This window comes from Enhydra lutris, unplaced genomic scaffold, assembly GCF_002288905.1.
Source record: "Enhydra lutris kenyoni isolate GAN:26980312 unplaced genomic scaffold, ASM228890v2 scaffoldscaffold10, whole genome shotgun sequence".
Lineage (NCBI taxonomy): Eukaryota > Metazoa > Chordata > Mammalia > Carnivora > Mustelidae > Enhydra > Enhydra lutris.
In genome coordinates, this window is record NW_019154094.1 from 13,940,766 (window position 1) to 13,959,344 (window position 18,579).

Genomic DNA, 18,579 nt, shown 5'->3' on the forward strand with positions numbered 1-18,579 from the left:
TTCTCAACCCAATAGACCCATAGCTTCTGCTGTGTATAATAAGCACCTTTCCCTTTTGACCTTTGGTGTATTACAGTGGAGCTCTTAAAGTCATCCTTGTGCTGTACCATGGCAGTCCCAGAGGATTTCACAGAATCAGAAACATATAGGAAAACCCATAGAAACAAAATACAGTTTGTCCCAACATATGCCTCTGTGCCTATTATGTGCCATAGTAACATCTCTTAAATTAGAAAAGTTTAAAAAGTGATCTCCAAGGGCCAAATTCTTTCTCCTCTTTAGATAGAAGTGTAATACTTGGGCCACTACTTTGCCCTATCTCCATATCTAGGCTTTATGAATAAATCTCTAGTCATCTAGTTTTTCTTGGCCATTCCCTCCATTGAGAACTTGGACCTCTACAACAAACCCCTGCTCCCACCTACTATTCAAAATGGTTTTGAATAGTTTTGAATAGTTGTCCATCCTCAGGGACTATCTCTAATGTCACCTTCTCTATATAAAGTCTTCCTTCATCTTTTCCTTCTCTGGACTCCTAATCAACTTAATTATATCTTTGAATGGCAGGGACAAATTTCTTCCTTTTTTTATGGGTCTTTTTTTACAAGTTTTTATGAGTACAGCATTTTCTCTGCTAGACTAGTTTCTCATGGCAGGAACTGGGACTTCCTCATTTTTGTAACTATAAAGCTTCTAAACAGCAAGCCCTAAATATTCATGGCTCTATTAGTCGAGATGCATTGAGCTATTAGTAACAAAGCCTGAACTCAAATTGGCTTATACAAATTAAAGGAAAATCAGAGAAAAGACAATCTTCAGGTATGGCTCTGATTCCATTTCTCTACCATTCTTTTAGCACTCTACCTCCCCCATGTGACAACTTTGTCCTCAGACTGGTTTCCCTCATGGTTATCATCATCATCATCTATTATTTGGATATTTACTCATGTTGGCATGGTGCTAAATATTTTTTACCTGGACTCTCTCATTTAATCCAATTAAACTTAAGTCCTATTAAATTTACTCCACTAGCAGTAAATTTACCCCTAGAGCAGGTACTATTATTACACTTATTTCACAAGTGGGGAAACAGTTTCAGAAAGATAAGGTTGCCTGAAATCCCACAGTTGGAAATGGAACCCAAGCAATCCACCTCCAAACCTGGTGCTCTCAACCACTGTCAAAGATAGTCATGCAAGACCCAAGAAGACAGCCCCCACTAAGGCCACATTACCAGCCTGCTCACAGAAACTCTAAACAGATAGCATATCAGATACAAAGAGAAAACTGGGGCTGCCAGATTATGATATAAGCATCATTTAGGAATGTCACTCCACATCCTACAATAAGGACAGGAAACACCTAACAGGTATTAGGAAGGTGATCAAGACTGGTACCAAGTTGAGACTTTCTCACTGAAGTTCATCAGAAGTACTAGATGAGATTTGGAAAGGCAATGACTTTTTCATTGTAAAGCCCAGTGGCTTGGGCCTCTAAGTTGTGTAATGCAGAGTCCATACCTGTCCTAAGATCACCTTGTGTACACACGGCTGGCCACTCCATACTACAGTCAGGGTTGACTGACTGGAGACCAAATTTGGAGTTAATTTGGCTGGGCTCAATTCCCTCTCTGCCACTTACTAACTGCAACCTTGGACAAGTGATCTCTCCTCTAGCTTTGCCTTACATCCAAATGAAATAGTGATTTTTTTTAAAAACAATTTTGTTTATTTATTTGTCACAGAGAGAGAGAGAGAGCACAAGCAGGGGAAGCATCAGGCAGAGGAAGAAGCAGGCTCCTGCTGAGCAAGGAAACCATGCAGGACTCAATCCCAGGACCCCAGGATCATGACCTGAGTTGACGGCAGTTGCTTAACAGACTGAGCCACACAGGCATCCCAAAATAGTGATATTATTAACAGTACCTACTTCACAGGATCATCATGAGGATTAAATGAGATACCATATGTGAGCCCTTCAGCACAGTGTTTGAAATATCATTATTTCATTTAGGGTATATGTAGGAAGTGCTTTACGAGCTATACTGATCATCTTTATTCTTATCAAGGGAACATATTGTAGTCAGGTGGGTGTGCTGGATGGGAAAGTGATTCACAGGCTCACATGCTCGCCTGAGAAAGGCAGGAGCCCAGACTTTCTCCAACTTCCCCTCCCCAACCCCTTCCAGAAGCCCTACAATATCTGGGTGTTGGAAAGCTGCTGTGCCCACTCTCCTGGACTCTGGCTAGGCTTCTACAGAAGAGAAAGCTCACATCAAGGGCTCTTCTCAGAAAGAGAACTGAGAAAGAAGCTTCCTTCCCTAACCCAAATGTCATGCTCAAGTAAAGTTCCAAGGTAGAGTAAACTGTCAAGGTACATCACTGCTGTGTTCCTTAGTTATGTTCCACATAGGGGAAAAAAAAATGGTCCTCTAATGATTTTCCAAGATAGTAAGAGTGTCTTACACTTTATAGCCTTCTTCAGCCCTTAGTCTTTACTGGGAACACAGTAGGTACCCAATGACCCTTACTTTGTAACTTCCAAAATTCCTTTTTTTCCTTGCACTATCACAAATGTCTACAGCACAATTTATCTGCAGTGTTCAATTTTACCTGCAATCACCAAAAAAAAGGGGGGAGGGAAACAATTATCTGCAGTGAACTGGGAATTTTGGAACCCCAAGACAAACATAATGAACTAAAAGTCCTTAATGAAAATATGTGAACATATATTCAGTATGACACCCAACCCCATACAAACTCTTCAGTCATAACTTATTCCTGAGTGTAGACTAAAATCTATCACCTCTAGGATATTGTACTTGAATACGTTTAGTGAATGTAGTGCTGTCCATCTATCAGTTTCCACCCTACCAATGTACACACCTTTTAACTCATCAAAATCCTGGCACATGTCCCCTGCTTCTCAGCAAAAATTGAAGAGCAGTGAGCTGAAGACATGTTTCACGTTACCAAGAGCTCATTCATTTCATTAACTACCAGGAACTACTTACTCCTAAAACATGTGCAATATGTAATATTAAATGGCATTATCTAGACAGATGCCCTTGGGGTTAGAGTGGGGATAAGGAAGTGAAATGCTGTGCACAATTCAGGTTATGCATATTTTTCTAGAAAAGATATAAAAGTTTTCATTGGCTTCTAAAAAGAGTACATGGCTCACCAAAGTTAAAAATCACAAACAGAAGTTTAAAAAATTTGAGAAAGCAAACTTTATTATTTGCTACATTTCTAAATTTGAACAATTTCTAAATTTGGTCATTATGTGCACTGTCCAACTATCCCCCTCATATATTTACTTATTTCTCTGGTTCTAAAACTCCTTGGGAACTTCTATATTATTTTACATGGATATTTCAGAAAGTTCACCCAAGGGACGAATCAGTGAATTTTAATTTTATTCAATTCCTTTTTAGATAATATATGCTCAGGAGACAATACTTTTTAGAACTCAAGCTAACTGTTATAACTTAAAATAGAAGATGCCAGATTATAACACGCCTAGTTCTGGAAGTTTATAACTGGCATCCTAGTCTGGAAGTTTATAACTGGCATCATCCACTTTGGAGACCCAATTCTTTAATAAGACTAAAGGAGTTTATAAAAAGTGGAGAATTTTTTTAAGTTCCATAGAGGATGTGATCTGACATTATATTAAAAAAAACCACATGGGTCCACTAAGATAAGACAGCATGATTTGATCCTGCTGTCAGTTAATACCATCTCTAGACTTTCTCCAGTGGGCACCATCAGAGATAAGGGATTGACAACGTGGGTGTGAAGGTCAGGAGATCCCAAAAGGCTACTGATGTTGCTCTTGAAACAGCTGTCTACAGACAGAGGTGAGAGTAGTTACCTTTCTCTGCTTGTGGCCTTCTTAAAAACTGAAAAAGGTAAGCTCCCATTTATGTGTTGCACAAAGGTATTTCCCAGCAAGGGCTATCCTTTCCTCCTTACCAACTTAACCTTATGTTTCCTCCTTAGAGAATCTACCCATCATGATCCTTTCTCAGAAAGATTCTTTCCATAATTCTGCTGAGAGACTGTGCTTCTCCTGACTCCCTTGGGCACAGCTGACTGGACCTAGCACAAACTCTGGATTCACGCTGGGCCAATGAGATTTTTGGTTCTCTGAATTTGAAATTGAAACCAAGCAACTCTAGGCAGTCTCAGTTAAGCACTTGAATGGAGAAGATGCTTTCCTTGAGTGTTCACTTTTTCATAAGCAGCATATAAAAACAGGCATCAAGAAAGAAAGTAGAGAGACAGGAGGCAAAAATAATGAACAACTGACTTTGTCTTTTATACCTGATTATTTTCCAACTATCTTTATTCCAACCCCCAGGGACACCTGACTGCCCTATCTACATTTAGGGCCTGAAAAGAACTCTTCTATGTTCCTAGTAAATCCCTTTCTTTTCCCCTTCAACATGTTTGAATGGGCCTCTGCTAATTGGAACTACATTTTCCCTTAAATAAGTGGTAACTGAATCAATTATTAAAAAAAAAAAAAATGAGCTGGATTCTCAAAGAAGACAAAGAAGAGGTTTCATAGGGGAAAGTTGCTGGGAGAAGTGGAAACCAGGAATGCTGGGACCCAAGAGGGCAAGATCTGACTTGGAGACACAAGATTGAGGACAATCCAAAGACAAACTCTGAATAGGTGTAACCATTCCCTGAGGTCAGACAGAAACCACCTGAAAAGGATGCCTAGAGCCCCAGTTGAGTGGAGTACTGGGTCAGGAAGCTATCCATGTACCTTTAAATTCCTGTAGAGAGAGGCAAGTTCAGAAAGAATTCTATCTAGATTAATGAGACCATCCTCACTGGATACAATAATCCGTAATAAAGAATTTCCCCATTCCTGAAGCCCTGCCCTTAAGGATCCAGTGAATTTGTCAAAGTCATAACTACCTCAGCAGATCTGCCAGAACATTAATGAGCATTCTGAGAGATGATCTCTCTCATTCTTCTGCCACCTGCAGTTTTAATTTTCCAGCCAGTCCCTGGAGTTGCTTCCTCCCATCCTTCTGGGTGGGTTTCCAAGATAGGAGTTTTCCTCTGGCATTCTCCTCTGCACATGTAATTGACAAGAATGCATTTGGTCTTTCCTGCTTCCCTCTCTCCTCTGTTGTTCTTGAAAACATGCTCCCTTCCTTGTTCTGGCTTTCTGTTCTTCCTGTATAACTTCTTGACAGCATCCTTAAGATAACCTTCAAGCAGTACATTCCTACTTCCACTCTATATTAGGGCTTCCATTTCCACACCAAATTCCCTGGTTTTCAAGCAAATCTGTTGTTTTTCTCATTAAGACAATAGAAAGAACACATTTTTGAAGCTAAAGCATACCTCAGATTCAAATTCCAGCTCTACCTAAGGGTGAGGCCTCTGGCAGGCCATTTAATCTCTCCGTCTTGTTTCTCATCTATAAAATGGGGGTACCATGTTTTGCAGGGCTGTTGAGCTCACGCACACGGAAAGCAACTACTAAATTCCTGATACATAATAGGAGCTAAAAAATGCTTATTCTCTCTCCCTTTCCTTTCCAAGATCAGTATCAGACATAGTCAAAAAACACCATAAAAAGCCAGTAAAGGGGCACCTGGGTGGCTCAGTGGGTTAAAGCCTATGCCTTCGGCTCAGGTCATGATCCCGGGGTACTGGAATCGAGGCCTGCATCGGGCTCTCTGCTCAGTGGGAAGCCTGCCCCCTCCTCTCTCTCTCTCTCTCTCTCTGCCTGCCTCTCCACCGACTTGTGATCTCCCTCTCTCTGTCAAATAAATAAATAAAGTCTTAAAAAAAAAAAAGCCAGTAAAGTTATAAAGAAATGATGGTTTAAAAAATAGGTTTCAGGGTGCCTGAGTGGCTCAGTCAGTTAAAGTGTCTGACTCTTGATTTCAGCTCAGGTCATGAACTCGGGGTTGTGAGATCGAGCCCTGTGTAGGGCTCTGCATTGGGTGTGGAGTCCGCTTAAGATTCTCTATCTCTTCTTCTGCCCCTCCCACCTTCTCTCTCTCTCTCTCTCTCTCCCTCTCTCTCTCTTTAAAAAAAAAAAAAGTTCATTTCCTTAAAGGGTTGTCTATTTCCTTAAAAGATTAATCTCTATTTACCAAATATCCACCTCCAAAAGAATCAAGGTATTTGAAGATTCATGGTTACTAGTCCAGGTCATTATTTTTAAAAAAAAGAAAAAAGAAAAAAAAAGATATCATTTACAATTAATTCTTTCCCACACAATGTTGAATCAGGCTTTACCTTTTATATGAATATTTTTGCATCAATACATACATTTTGATCATCACTCCACAAAGTGAAAGAATTGAGTGTAGGCAAGGTATTAAAAAAAAAATGAAGATACAGTAATCACCCAATTAACTCAGGGTTTCTCATCATTGTAGGTATTGACATTCTTGGCCAGATAATGTTGAGCTCAATTCTATGCACTTTCAGCTGTTTAGCAACATCCCTAGCCTCTACCCACTGGATGTCACCCCTTCCAGTAGTGACAACGAAAAATGTCTCCAGACATTGCCAAATGTCCCTTGGGAGGCAAATTGCCCTCACCTGAGAACAGGTAAGTTAACTTAAGCAGTGTACATAGCCAAACCAGACAGTACAATCCCAGCCATTGGTTTATAAGACAGGAAGTAGCTGTACTTTTTCTCTCCAGAATGTTCCCACTGAAAACAAAATCGCTGCACATCACTTCCAAGATATAAACAAATGCTGGCTTCACAGAGAAACAGAACGTGCCAGATTTCTGTTTGTCGAACTGCCCTAGCTCTTGGCTACATGCCCACACTCTGCCTAAAACCTACTTCCCAAACTTTTGAAAATGCTTTCCACAGCTTTCAGAATCTGACCTTTAGAGCAGCTGTGAGTGTGTGTGTGTGTGTGTGTGTGTGTGTGTGTGCGCGCGTGTATGAAATAGATTTACAATTTTCTATATTCTTGCAAAGCCAAAACCACTTATTGAGTCCAAATGCCAACTGGGGGTGGTGGGAATTTGCACACAGATGTCAGTGGACTCCTAAACAGCAACACAAGAGCTCCACCTGCAACTAATTATAGAAACTGAAATTGCACTCTGGCCAGAGGAGGCTAAGTTCAGAAACCACCCCATCTGCTTTGGCCAATAAAATCACTCTGTTACTTTTCTCCTGTCAACATAGACTTGCTTCTTAAAATCCTCTGAGGATGTTGTCTGTAGGGAATTTTATTAGGCAGTGAATTTTTTGAGGGTGACCGCTCCCTCTGCCTTCTCCCCCTAGAGCTTGGTTTCAAAAAGTGCCTTGGCACAAGTGAGACTAAAATAATCTATCCATTGCAATATTCCAAAATGTTTTCTTTAGTTCCTGGTGTGCTGTTGCTACCCCTTTGCCAAAATAAAATGATCCAGAGAGAAAATGGAAGATGGAAGTCATTTAGCTCTCCCAAGGTCCAGCCTATAGGAATGTTTATATTCCTCCCCCCATTAGCCATGTCTTTCATAAAATAAAACCTGGGAATAAAAATCCGTAAGGCTACTAATGCAGTGCACATGGCTGATTCTAGGGCTGACTGCAAGAGATTACGGAGGCAAAACAGCTGACATCTGCGACAAAGATGTGTGTAGCTCGCTTCAAATCATTCTCCTACATTCTAGCAAACAAAGAAATCAACTGTTGGCTCTGTGCCATCTCATCTATCTTCAGAACCAAAGGAAGTTTTCACCTACCCAGGAAAGCCATTTAAAATTGTGGTTTCAGTCTAAGTTGGTCATTGCCTAAGTCTGGACCAAAGTTTTTCCACCTTTCTGGAAAGGTAGACAAAAGCTACAGTTCTCTGAAGAGCTGAAGACTATTTCAAGATGAGGAAGGTGAACTTTTGTTGTTGTTGTCCTTGTAAAATTCAGGACATGTCCTTCCAAAATTCAAGTTATGCTGTGGTGCTAAACTGGTTTATATTATGCAGTTCTAAATCTGCGTGCCTATGCAACATTGGGGAAGGCATACATAAACACTCTTACTTTAAATCAGAGTTAAAATGAAAAAAGTTATATACCTATACGACATTTGATTGACTTAATTTCTCAGGTCTCTTTTTTTAATTTTTTTTATTTTTTTTTAACTTATTTATTTGACAGAGAGAGAGAGAGATCACAAGTAGGCAGGGAGGCAGGCAGGGGGGGGGGAGCAGGCTCCCCGCTGAGCAGAGACCCTGATGCGGGGCTCGATCCCAGGACCCTGAGATCATGACCTGAGCCAAAGGCAGAGGCTTTAACCCACTGAGCCACCCAGGCACCCCAGGTCTCTCTCTTTTTTTTTAAAGATTTATCTATTTACTTGAGAGAGAGAGAGAGAGAGAGAACACAGTGTGGGAGGGGCAAAGGAAGGAGGGAGAGAATCTCAAGTAGACTCCCCACTGAGTAAGAAAACTGACACAGGGCTTAGTTCCATGACCCTGAGATCATGACTTGAGCAGAAATCAAGAGTCAGACTTAACCGACTGAGTCACTCAGGCACCCCTCAGTCTCTTAATATGACTTATGAACCCTTAAGATATTTGAAGAAAGAAGGTGACTAATGACAACTCAAGTCAGTGCAATAAAAGTCTGTTTTTTTCCTACAGCATCGCTTTGTCCTTCATCTCAGTTCCTGTAAAGAACCTCCCCTCACCCAATGCCTGCAATCTAAAGGGCTCACCAGTCACAATAACCCCTTCTCACATACCTATCCCTTGCCCCAGCTGTACACACTCACCAAGTCCTGGAGGCAGGATATGACTAAGGTGAGACCAAAGTCCTGCAAATTTTCCAAATGGGAAGTAAAGACATAGGGATCCCTTAACCCTTCAGTTATGACCCTGGGGTACAGGCAGCCAAGACCACCCAACACATCAAAGACAAAAATGAGGCTTACACGTAGATGGAGGCAGATATCAAGAACCAGAGATGAACAATAATGAGAGACAAAATCCTGCTACAGTTTGAGGCACTGGATGTAGTCAACCCCAAGTTCCATATCCAAGCCTTCCTGCAACTTCATTACAGGAACTAATAAGTCTCCATTTTTCATCTATATAGGCTTTTTTTTTTAAGATTTTATTTATTTATTTGACAGAGAGAGATCACAAGTAGGCAGAGAGGCAGGCAGACAGGGAAGAAGCAGGCTCCCCGCTGAGCAGATAGCCTGATGCGGGACTCCATCCCAGGACCCCGGCATCATGACCTGAGCCAAAGGCAGAGGCTTAACCCACTGAGCCATCCAGGCACCCCACATCTATATAGGCTTAAAAACTTTTCTGTCACTACTTTGGAGTGTTGCCCAATACTATTAGTAAGTAGGTTTTTTCATTCTAATGTGTAAGGTCCTTTAAGATCTCATTTCACTCCACTGAAATGCACCTATTTTTCTGGTTATCATGACTTATAATTATTATGAAAAATATTATCAATTAATAATTTTTTATTTTATCAGTTAGGAAGGTATTGAGCTGCCCAACCAACAGTGAATTAGACCACTAGTGGTTATTTTCTCATATGACTAGCAGGCTGGAGGCCAGTCCCTGTGGGTGCTACTGCAAGTGCTCAGTGAAGGTAAGACATAATCTCTGTGCTTTAGTCTCTGTGCTTGGCATGGCCTTTCTTTCATGGTTACTACACAGCTGTCACAGCCCCAGGCAACAAATCAACACTTAAGACAAGAAGAAGGGGGAAGGAACATTGCTGGTGACATTTACAAAAAAAAGCTTTCCCAGAATCTCCCACTTGGGTTTCATTGGCCAGTTACATGAGGCAGAAAGGGAGAAGCCTGATGCTGAGCCATTAAATAGGCATTATGAGGGCACTCTGAAAGGCCCAGCCACTGAAGGAACTGGTTACACTGAAAGTGCCATCTGCCTTCACAGGTTTCAAACTTTAATATCTTGCTTCTAGAGCTACTCTTGAAGCAGTCTTTTCCAAAGTGTGGCCTTTATTTGCTTAGTTTAAAGAATATTTATAGTTTATGACAAATAAGGTTATTAAAAATACATATTAAACTATGTGCGTGTGTGTGTGTGTGTATAAAATAACATCCATATGTTAACCTATATAACTATATATATATGAGACTTGGAAGGAAGTATATTCCCCTGACCCCACTGACTTTGGGCTTGGCCATGTAACATGCTTTGGGCAATATGTGAGTTGACTTGATATAAGCAGAGGCTTTAAAAGTGTTCTGTGTGGTTTGGTTGGACTCTTGGCATCTATGATCCACCATAAGTGGAATTACTGAATAGATTCTGTCCCAAGGAGAATGTGGACACATGTAGAACATATCTGAAGCCAACTTTCAACCTCCAGCCTGGTGTCAAAAGTCCAGCTCTGCCCAACTAAGTTGCACCCAACCTGCAGATACATGAGGGAGAGGTAAATGCTTATCTTTTTAAGCCAATTAGGTTTTGGAATGGCTTGTTACACAGCATTACTACAGCAACAGCTGCTCAATATATAGATGCTCGGTTTAAGATAAAGTTTCATGGTCTTTGCTGGGGTTAAGCAAACTTAATAGATATTTTTTCCTTTTTTTAAAAATTTATTTTGGAGGGGGGCGGCAGAGAAAGAATCTCAAGCAGACTCTCCATTGAGCATGCAGCCTGACACGTGGTTCAATCTCACGACCCCAAGATCAGGATGTGCGCCAAAATCAAGAGTCGGACACTCAACTGCTCAACCAACTGAGCCACCCAAGTGTCCTCTTAATAATCATTTTTTTAGGGGCGCCTGGGTGGCTCAGTGGGTTAAAGCCTCTGCCTTCAGCTCAGGTCATGATCTCAGGGTTCTGGGATCGAGCCCCACATCAGGCTCTCTGCTTGGCGGGGAGCCTGCTTCCCCCCTCTCTCTCTCTGCCTACTTGTGATCTCTCTCTCTTTCTGTGTGTCAAATAAATAAATAAGCAAATAAAATCTTTAAAAAAAATAATAATCATCATCATTTTTTTAACTGCAAGAGTTAGAGCATTTCATTTCACATGCTGATATATCGTATGTGTTTGTTAGGGCTGCCATAACAAAGAATCACGAACCAGGTGGCTTAAACAACAGAAATTTATTGCCTCATAGTTCTGGAGGCTAGAAGATCCAGATCAAGGTATCAGTGGGGTTGCTTCCTTCTGAGGACTGTGAGGGAAGAATCCAGGCCTCCTTCCTTGGATGGTAGGTAGCCATCTTCTCCCTGTCTCTTCACGTGGTCTTCCCTCTGTTCATGTTTATGTCTGTGCCCAAATTTCCCCTTTTGGTAAGGACATTAGACATATTGGCTTAGTGCCCACCCAAATGACCTCATTTTAACTTGATTACCTCTCAAAAGGCCTTATCTCCAAATAAAATCACATTCTGAGTTACAGGGGATTAAGATTCTGACATATCATTTAGAGGGGAACATAATTCAACCCATAACATTATGCATTATGGATTTCCAGGATAGGAGTATCTAGTATGTCATGTCTCAAGTTTATTTGACTGGGAAATCCCGTCTGGAAAGTATTGCTTCCCTGGAAATACTTTGGAAAGGTGGCTTTGATGGATCCATGGATCTCAGATTCAGAGTAGCAGGAGGAATGGAGTCTGAAAGAAGGCACAGGGATAAAACGGGTCTATCTGAACAGTGAATATATTTAAGTCCCATCGACAGACTGGATGGACCTGGACACTGCAAGGCTGAGTCCTTGATTTCACAAACACCCAGTACTCAAGGGGACTGCAGCTGCATTTAACTGTTAGTGGATGCTCCCTTCACAGTGCAGCTACCTCGCCATCTTCCCAACAGGAAATAGAATGAATTCTACCACCTTCTTCCAACTGACACAGCTCTTCGTATCTGGACACTCCCAGTGACAGCAGTATTTCAGAACAGAGTTTAATGACCCCTGTTGAAATGGCCCTAGAGTTAATCAAATAAAACAAAAAACAGGGCGCCTGGGTGGCTCAGTGGGTTAAGTCGCTGCCTTCGGCTCAGGTCATGATCTCAGGGTCCTGGGATCGAGTCCCGCGTCGGGCTCTCTGCTCAGCGGGGAGCCTGCTTCCCTCTCTCTCTCTCTGCCTGCCTCTCTGCCTGCTTGTGATCTCTGTCAAATAAATAAATAAAATCTTTAAAAAGAAAAAAACAATAATAAAAGAAACATGGAAACGTGACCTATCTTGACCTGTTCAAGTTATAAGCTCAGAATGAGAACCAAAAAAATCATACGTTGACACTAGCTAAAAAAAACTCATCAAAACCCCATACTAATATTGATTTAGAGTAGATTATTTCCTATTGTGTTAAGCCAGAAATAGAAATGATCACATAACCATTGCTTCAAAGCCATAAAACTCCCCAGGCAGGTTTACTTACACTTCTTAGGTTACGTTTCCCAGTGACCTTGTCCCACTTCTTCGTGCACAAGATGGGTAAATATTAGATCGAGTACAATCTCCCAGCGTGTGATGCTATTTATATTCAAGCAGATCCTTGGCTAGCCATGCACAAGTTAGGAAAACATCTCAAAACTACTTAATACACATCTAATTTAGAAAAAGTAATCTATTAGAAATATAAAGTTAATAACTACCCAAAAAAATCCAGGAATATGAAAAGTCAATAACTTATACACATCAAACCGCAAGACATAAGTCCTTATGAACTTTCTGAAAATTTCTTCTCTATCATGTTTTCCCTCTCTGATCTCTATCATGCAAGTAAATAGAATGAAGGGGTAAAGAAAAGACAATTGTATAAACTTTAAGAGAAAATTAGGTCACTTAACTTTCCAGGAGTTGGATTCTCCTGCCCTCAACATCCACCCCAACTCCACAGGCTATTACAAATAATAAGGGGGCTACCTCAAGTGGCAGCCAAACACCCACTCCAAATCTTTTCTTCTCACCTCTCCCCAAATCAGTCTACAGGGGTGACATTGAGAGCAGAGGCTATGGGTTCACACCATTTCAAAGAATTAGCCATCATAATACTCCACCACCCTCTTCCTCCATTCAAGAAAGTACACCATGAAGCAAAAAGCACAAGTGATAACATAAGGGTAACTGCATCCATGCACTCCAGTGATTCCAAATGCCAATACTACAACTCTTAGTGGTCCCAAATTTATTTCTGTTCATGCAGATCTACGTGGCTGAGAATTAGCACCTTGGAGAGAGTCTAGGGGATAGAAGTGAGGAGTCTGGATAGGTGTCTGGGATGGAATACCCATCCAGGAACCTGAGTATCTATCCTTTGCCTGTATGATATTTGGTCACAGCTCCCTACCCAATTGCCCCCAAGGTTGCAAATGTCCTGCCCTTTCTATAACACAGGAAAGGTGTTCAACATCCTCTCTTAGATCAGGAGTTGGGTTCACCTCCCCTGGACAGAATCACTAGAACTTCAAAATATAGTGCAAAAGAACTGATGAGTGGTTTCCCTCCTCAACACTGCACATAAGAGTGAAAGGTTTGTATTACTGACCATTAAGTACACAGAACCATGAATCTCATACACAAGAGCACTTGAGCTTCCTGACCTCTACCCTATGATGGACTTGCTTCCCATTTGTATTCACGTAGTATAGTTCAAATTGTTTTAGATCACCTGAATTTATGCTAGCAAACGTCTAATTATCCAAACAGACACTGGTTGAACTACATTTGCAGATGCAGTCTCTGGTTGCTGTGCATAAGAAGCCACAGTCAAATGTTCCCCATTGGCTTTACATTTTTTTCTTTCATATAGAAAAATTTTCCATGATTTTTTCCTCTAAAGGGAAATTACAGTCAATAATGGTAAATGGTCGGAATTCTAAACAGGAAAAAAACCTCTTCTAGGAATATGAAATAAATTCCTAATTAAGAATAAAAATCCCCCCCCCCAAAAAAAAAAAAGAATAAAAATTCTAGGGCACCTGGGTGGCTCAGTGGGTTAAGCCTCTGCCTTCGGCTCAGGTCAGGATCTCAGGGCCCTGGGATCGAGCCCCGCATCAGACTCTCTGCTCAGCAGGGAGCCTGCTTCCCCTTCTCTCTCTGCCTGCCTCTCTGCATACTTGTGATCTGTCTGTCAAATAAATAAATAAAATCTTTTTAAAAAAAAAGGAATAAAAATACATTAAACTAAATCACATTCTTAGTCACTCTATCAGAACAAGTCATTTTTTTCATCTAACATATACGATCTTCCCATTAAACTAAGATTACAGTCACAGTTCAGTGTTCCTGTAAGGAGTAGGTGAACATAAGTTAAGTTCCTAGACATTTCCATGAACTAGACCAAAGCCTTGAAGACCAGCTCTCATTAACTAGCTGTGTGAACTTAGGCAAGCTGCTCATTCTCTCTACATTTATTTTTCATCTGCAAAACAAGAAAAAGTCTAGCACCTACTCAAGGTGACTAATGCAAACAGTAAATAAGCTAATATACACAAAGCTCCAAGAACAATGCTTGGCACATAGTAAGCCCCCAAAAGAGGTCTACTGGTCGCAGTAGTAGTAATAATAGAAACAGCAGCAACAGCAGGAGTCTAAATTGTTCCCCAAGCTTTATTTCATCTAGCTCCACTTTTTAACGAACACCAAAACCCCACTGGTAGAAATTTCTAGATGTCCTTCGTATCTTACTCTCCTCCCTGGAAAAAAGAGAGGACTATACTATAACTCCCAATCCCTTGCAATTGGGTCACTTCCAGCCCAAGGAACTGAGGAGCCAATGTGCCATCTCCACACACCCTCTTCCTCTGGTGTGACAACTCCTGAAGCCATGTGCCAAGATGCAGAAAGCTTGAATCCTGAGTCACTGCCTGGAGGAGGGCTGCCCTGGAGTCACCTGACCTACTTCATATTTCCAGTGAATAAGAAGAAACCTTGATGTGTTAAGCCACTGAGATTTGATTGCTGCAGAAGGATCCACCCCATCCTGACCAATAGGTACTCATATACTCCTAAAACAGATCCTGACATAATTCCCACAGGAGAAGGAGACGTGCTTCAATTTTTAAAAAATAACTTGCTTTTTGTCAATCTTTATATTCTTTACTTTGTAATACTACCTAATACTGCAAGTAAATTGACTTTTCAAACTCTCCATGCTGCTTCCTCCTTTTGCATTTTTAGCCTAAAAAAGAAAATGATTACAGGGGCGCCTGGGTGGCTCAGTGGGTTAAAGGCCTCTGCCTTCAGCTCAGGTCATGATCTCGGGGTCCTGGGATCGAGCCCCGCATCGGGCTCTCTGCTCAGCAGGGAGCCTGCTTCCTCCTCTCTCTCTGCCTGCCTCTCTGCCTACTTGTGATCTCTCTGTCTGTCAAATAAATAAATAAAATCTTTTTAAAAAAAAAAATGATTACATTTTAATTATATTTAATAGAAAGGTTAACACTGGAGCTTTTACTGGATCATATGTCACATGATCATAGGGCACCCATAGTACCTAAGGTAGCCTATGATCATAGTATTCTCCAGAATTAGGAAGGGGTACTAGGAGCCCCCTCAAGTATTCACTTATTTCTGGCTTACAGCAACTTGGGACAGTTAAGTAGGATTATGGATATTTAAACTAAACTAACCGTTACAAAATAGACAAGGGGTTTAAAATGCTTTTACAACAGCATGAAGGTTTTGTTTGTACATTAAAATGTACCTCAATATGTCATTTATTTTATTTTGTCAACAACTTCCATACATATTTAATTCTGTGTGAATGTCGGAAAAGACACATAATAGATTGGCATAATAGCACATCATGTAATTTATAAGTAAACATACATGTGTAAGTGAGAGTCTGTGCTCAAAAAAAATTTAATGATAGCAACATAAGATAAAAGTAATTTTTGAGCTGACAGTTTAAAGAATGGCTTTCAAACTTTTTGTCATTACTTGCATGATTCCTAAATAGCTGAACCATTTTTCCAAAACAACTAAATAAGAAAACCAGTACAGAATTAGGGAAATACACATAGCAGTGACAGGTTCATAAAGACATCACAAACCAGCAAAGTCAGGGGGGAAAAGCAGAAATGATAGTAAAGAGCATTAATTTGATTTAGGACCGAAGAACAAAACTTTCTGTTCCAACTAAAAATCACACTTTCACATCTGAAAACCAGCAAAGACTCTGTCAGATAGTCAAAAGGATAAGGTGATTGCTTTCTACACATAGAAGAGAATGAAGAACAGATTCTCACAAAGATCAGAAATGCTTCTAAAGATACTTGGACTCCAAGGGGTGGTATCCAGGGCAACAGATAGGAGGGCCAGTAGACAACCCCTAGAAAGGCAGAGAGCTTCGTGAGGCCAACATCAAGACCAATTATCAAAGAATCACAAGGTCAGCCAAGTTAGAATTATCTCAAATTTCTACAGAAAGTTAAATGATACCCGGAAATTTTTCCACCAAATGCCACAGCACTCTACTCCCCATCTCCTAGCACTTATCTCAATACTCGTAAGAGGTGAAGCTGGGATTTAAACCCAGGAATGTCAGACTCCGAGGCCCTTATGAAAACAGGAGCAGATAAATGAGCCCCACAGAATAGGTAGGATTTGGAAATGGAGACTAGCCAACAATAAAAGGGAAAAGGAAGGGAGAGGCTTCCAGAGAAGGGAAACCTTACTCTGGTAGAAAGCTACCAGAGAAAGGGAACAGAAAGAGCAAAGAACTGAAGGGGTAAAACCCTGAGTAAGTGCAGGAATCACCCAAGTGGGAGTGCAGGTAACACAGGAGATGCGAAGGGAGGGGGTATGAGATAAGGCTGGAAAGCCTGGCTCAGGCCTTCCAAAGTAAGGTGCTATTGGCTCAGCCAAAATGGCAGAATTCACTCTGAAGCCAATAAGTAATTATTGAGGTCTGTAAAGCAGAGAAATGGTGTAACTGAAAGTAGACACAGGGAAAACTAATCTTGCTATAACATGGAAGATAGATCAAAGAGTAAGAAGGTGTCTTGCACTAGTACATGCTTATTTAATATGAATGGATAAAGGAAAGACCAGGTTACAAATTTTTTTGTTTCTCCAACCTGGTATCAAACCCATTGCACCCAGTGTTACTTAATATTATTTGGTTTGCTGTTTAGAGAATAAACTCCACTCATTCTAGAAAGAAATAAAGTTGCTCTCACTTCAAAAATAAATCAATTCATCAGTCAAATGTGGCTCTTTAAATGTTGCTGTTAAAGTGTCTACTCTTGCAAAAATTAACATTTTCCTCTTCGATGCAGAGGGAAGTACATCTGAGCTGCTGTTGTTACTGCTGAAAAAGAAAAAAAAAAGTATAAAAGTTAGGCAATAAAGAATGATTCCCCCTCTTCTGCAACAGTGTGAAAAAGTTAATGGAAAATAAGATCAGAAGTTATAATTTCATATTGCTTGTATGACCTTTTGTAGTCTCTAAGTCAAACACGTCCTAAACCATAGCTTTCTTGATGATGCTGAACTTTCTTCCGCATAGGTCGTGGTGCCATCTGCAAAGCATCAACTACTCAGTGAAAAGCCAAGGCTGAAAAACACAGAGATGAGTCATAACCCACCTGATTTTCTTCATGGGACACCCTCATCTGTTCCTTGAGAACGGACATTCGGGCTGCCTCTTCTTTCCTCAAGACTCTCTCCTTTTTGAGCTCAGGACTCCAGAAGGTCTTGATACTGTTCATGGAAGATCCTAACTTGCTGTCTTTGATGTCTAGTTCTTTCCGGAGGAGGTCATTCTCTCTCTGAAGTTCCTTGAGCTGAGCTTGAAGGTCTAACATTGTGCTGTCCCTTACCTGCCTCAACATGGAAGGGACCTGATGGTGGTGATGATGGGATGAGCTAGTCAGACCACCATGTTGATCCGTGTATGAAAGAACATCTGTGTGGGAAAGTCCAGCAGAAGCAATATTGGGACTACTCCCCATGGCTGTGACTCGGCCTCCATATACAGCTCGATTTGTGGCCCTTCCCAGAGTCATGGTGCCCTTTGGGTAAGTTGTCGAAGCCACCCCTTCATGATCACTCAGGTACATAGGTCCAGACGTAGCATAGGCTGCATTAAGGGACTGGATGTTCTCCATGGACAGTGTCTTGCCTGTTCCTCCACCTCCCCCACTGCTTGTTCTTCTGTGGCCCAAACGAGGAGACCTTGGCAAACGAGGAGATCTGGAAGGACTACCTTCCAGATTGGTGATTGTTCTTGCACTTCCATACATTTTTCTTCTATTATGAGGTGCTATTGAAGAGAAGGAATGTTATACTAAGTTGGGGGTTAAGCCAGTATTTCCACTATTGGCCAGAATTTTCAATGCATTCTTTTCACAGTCTGTTCCAGAAAATGACTCCAGAGGATCTGAAAAATGAGAAAAAAAAAAAAAATCAAAAACAAACTCCTTTAGAACTCTGACTTTATTGTATTTTTAAAAATATATTGATAGGTCAATGATGATAATGACAGATACAAGAACAATAGATAGCCACACCCATATTCATTTTTTTTAAGTAGTCCCAAACTTTATTTACTACATGTAAACATTTTATCTATTTCCCCCCCTAGCTCAAAAGTTCTCAGAGCAGAGAAGCAGCTCATTTTTCCTCAGGAAAATGA

The 18,579-nt window shown here is 40.9% G+C and overlaps 1 protein-coding gene across 1 annotated transcript in view; it reads right to left on the reverse strand.

Moving 5' to 3' along the window:
- LOC111143961 (ELKS/RAB6-interacting/CAST family member 2) overlaps positions 1-18,187 on the reverse strand; it is a 943,496-nt gene extending 925,309 nt beyond the window's left edge. The window contains exon 1 of the mRNA XM_022497998.1: positions 17,531-18,187. Within this exon, the coding sequence (XP_022353706.1) occupies positions 17,531-18,187 (657 nt within the window). The remainder of the gene's footprint in view (positions 1-17,530) is intronic.
- Between the last annotated feature and the right edge of the window lie 392 nt (positions 18,188-18,579).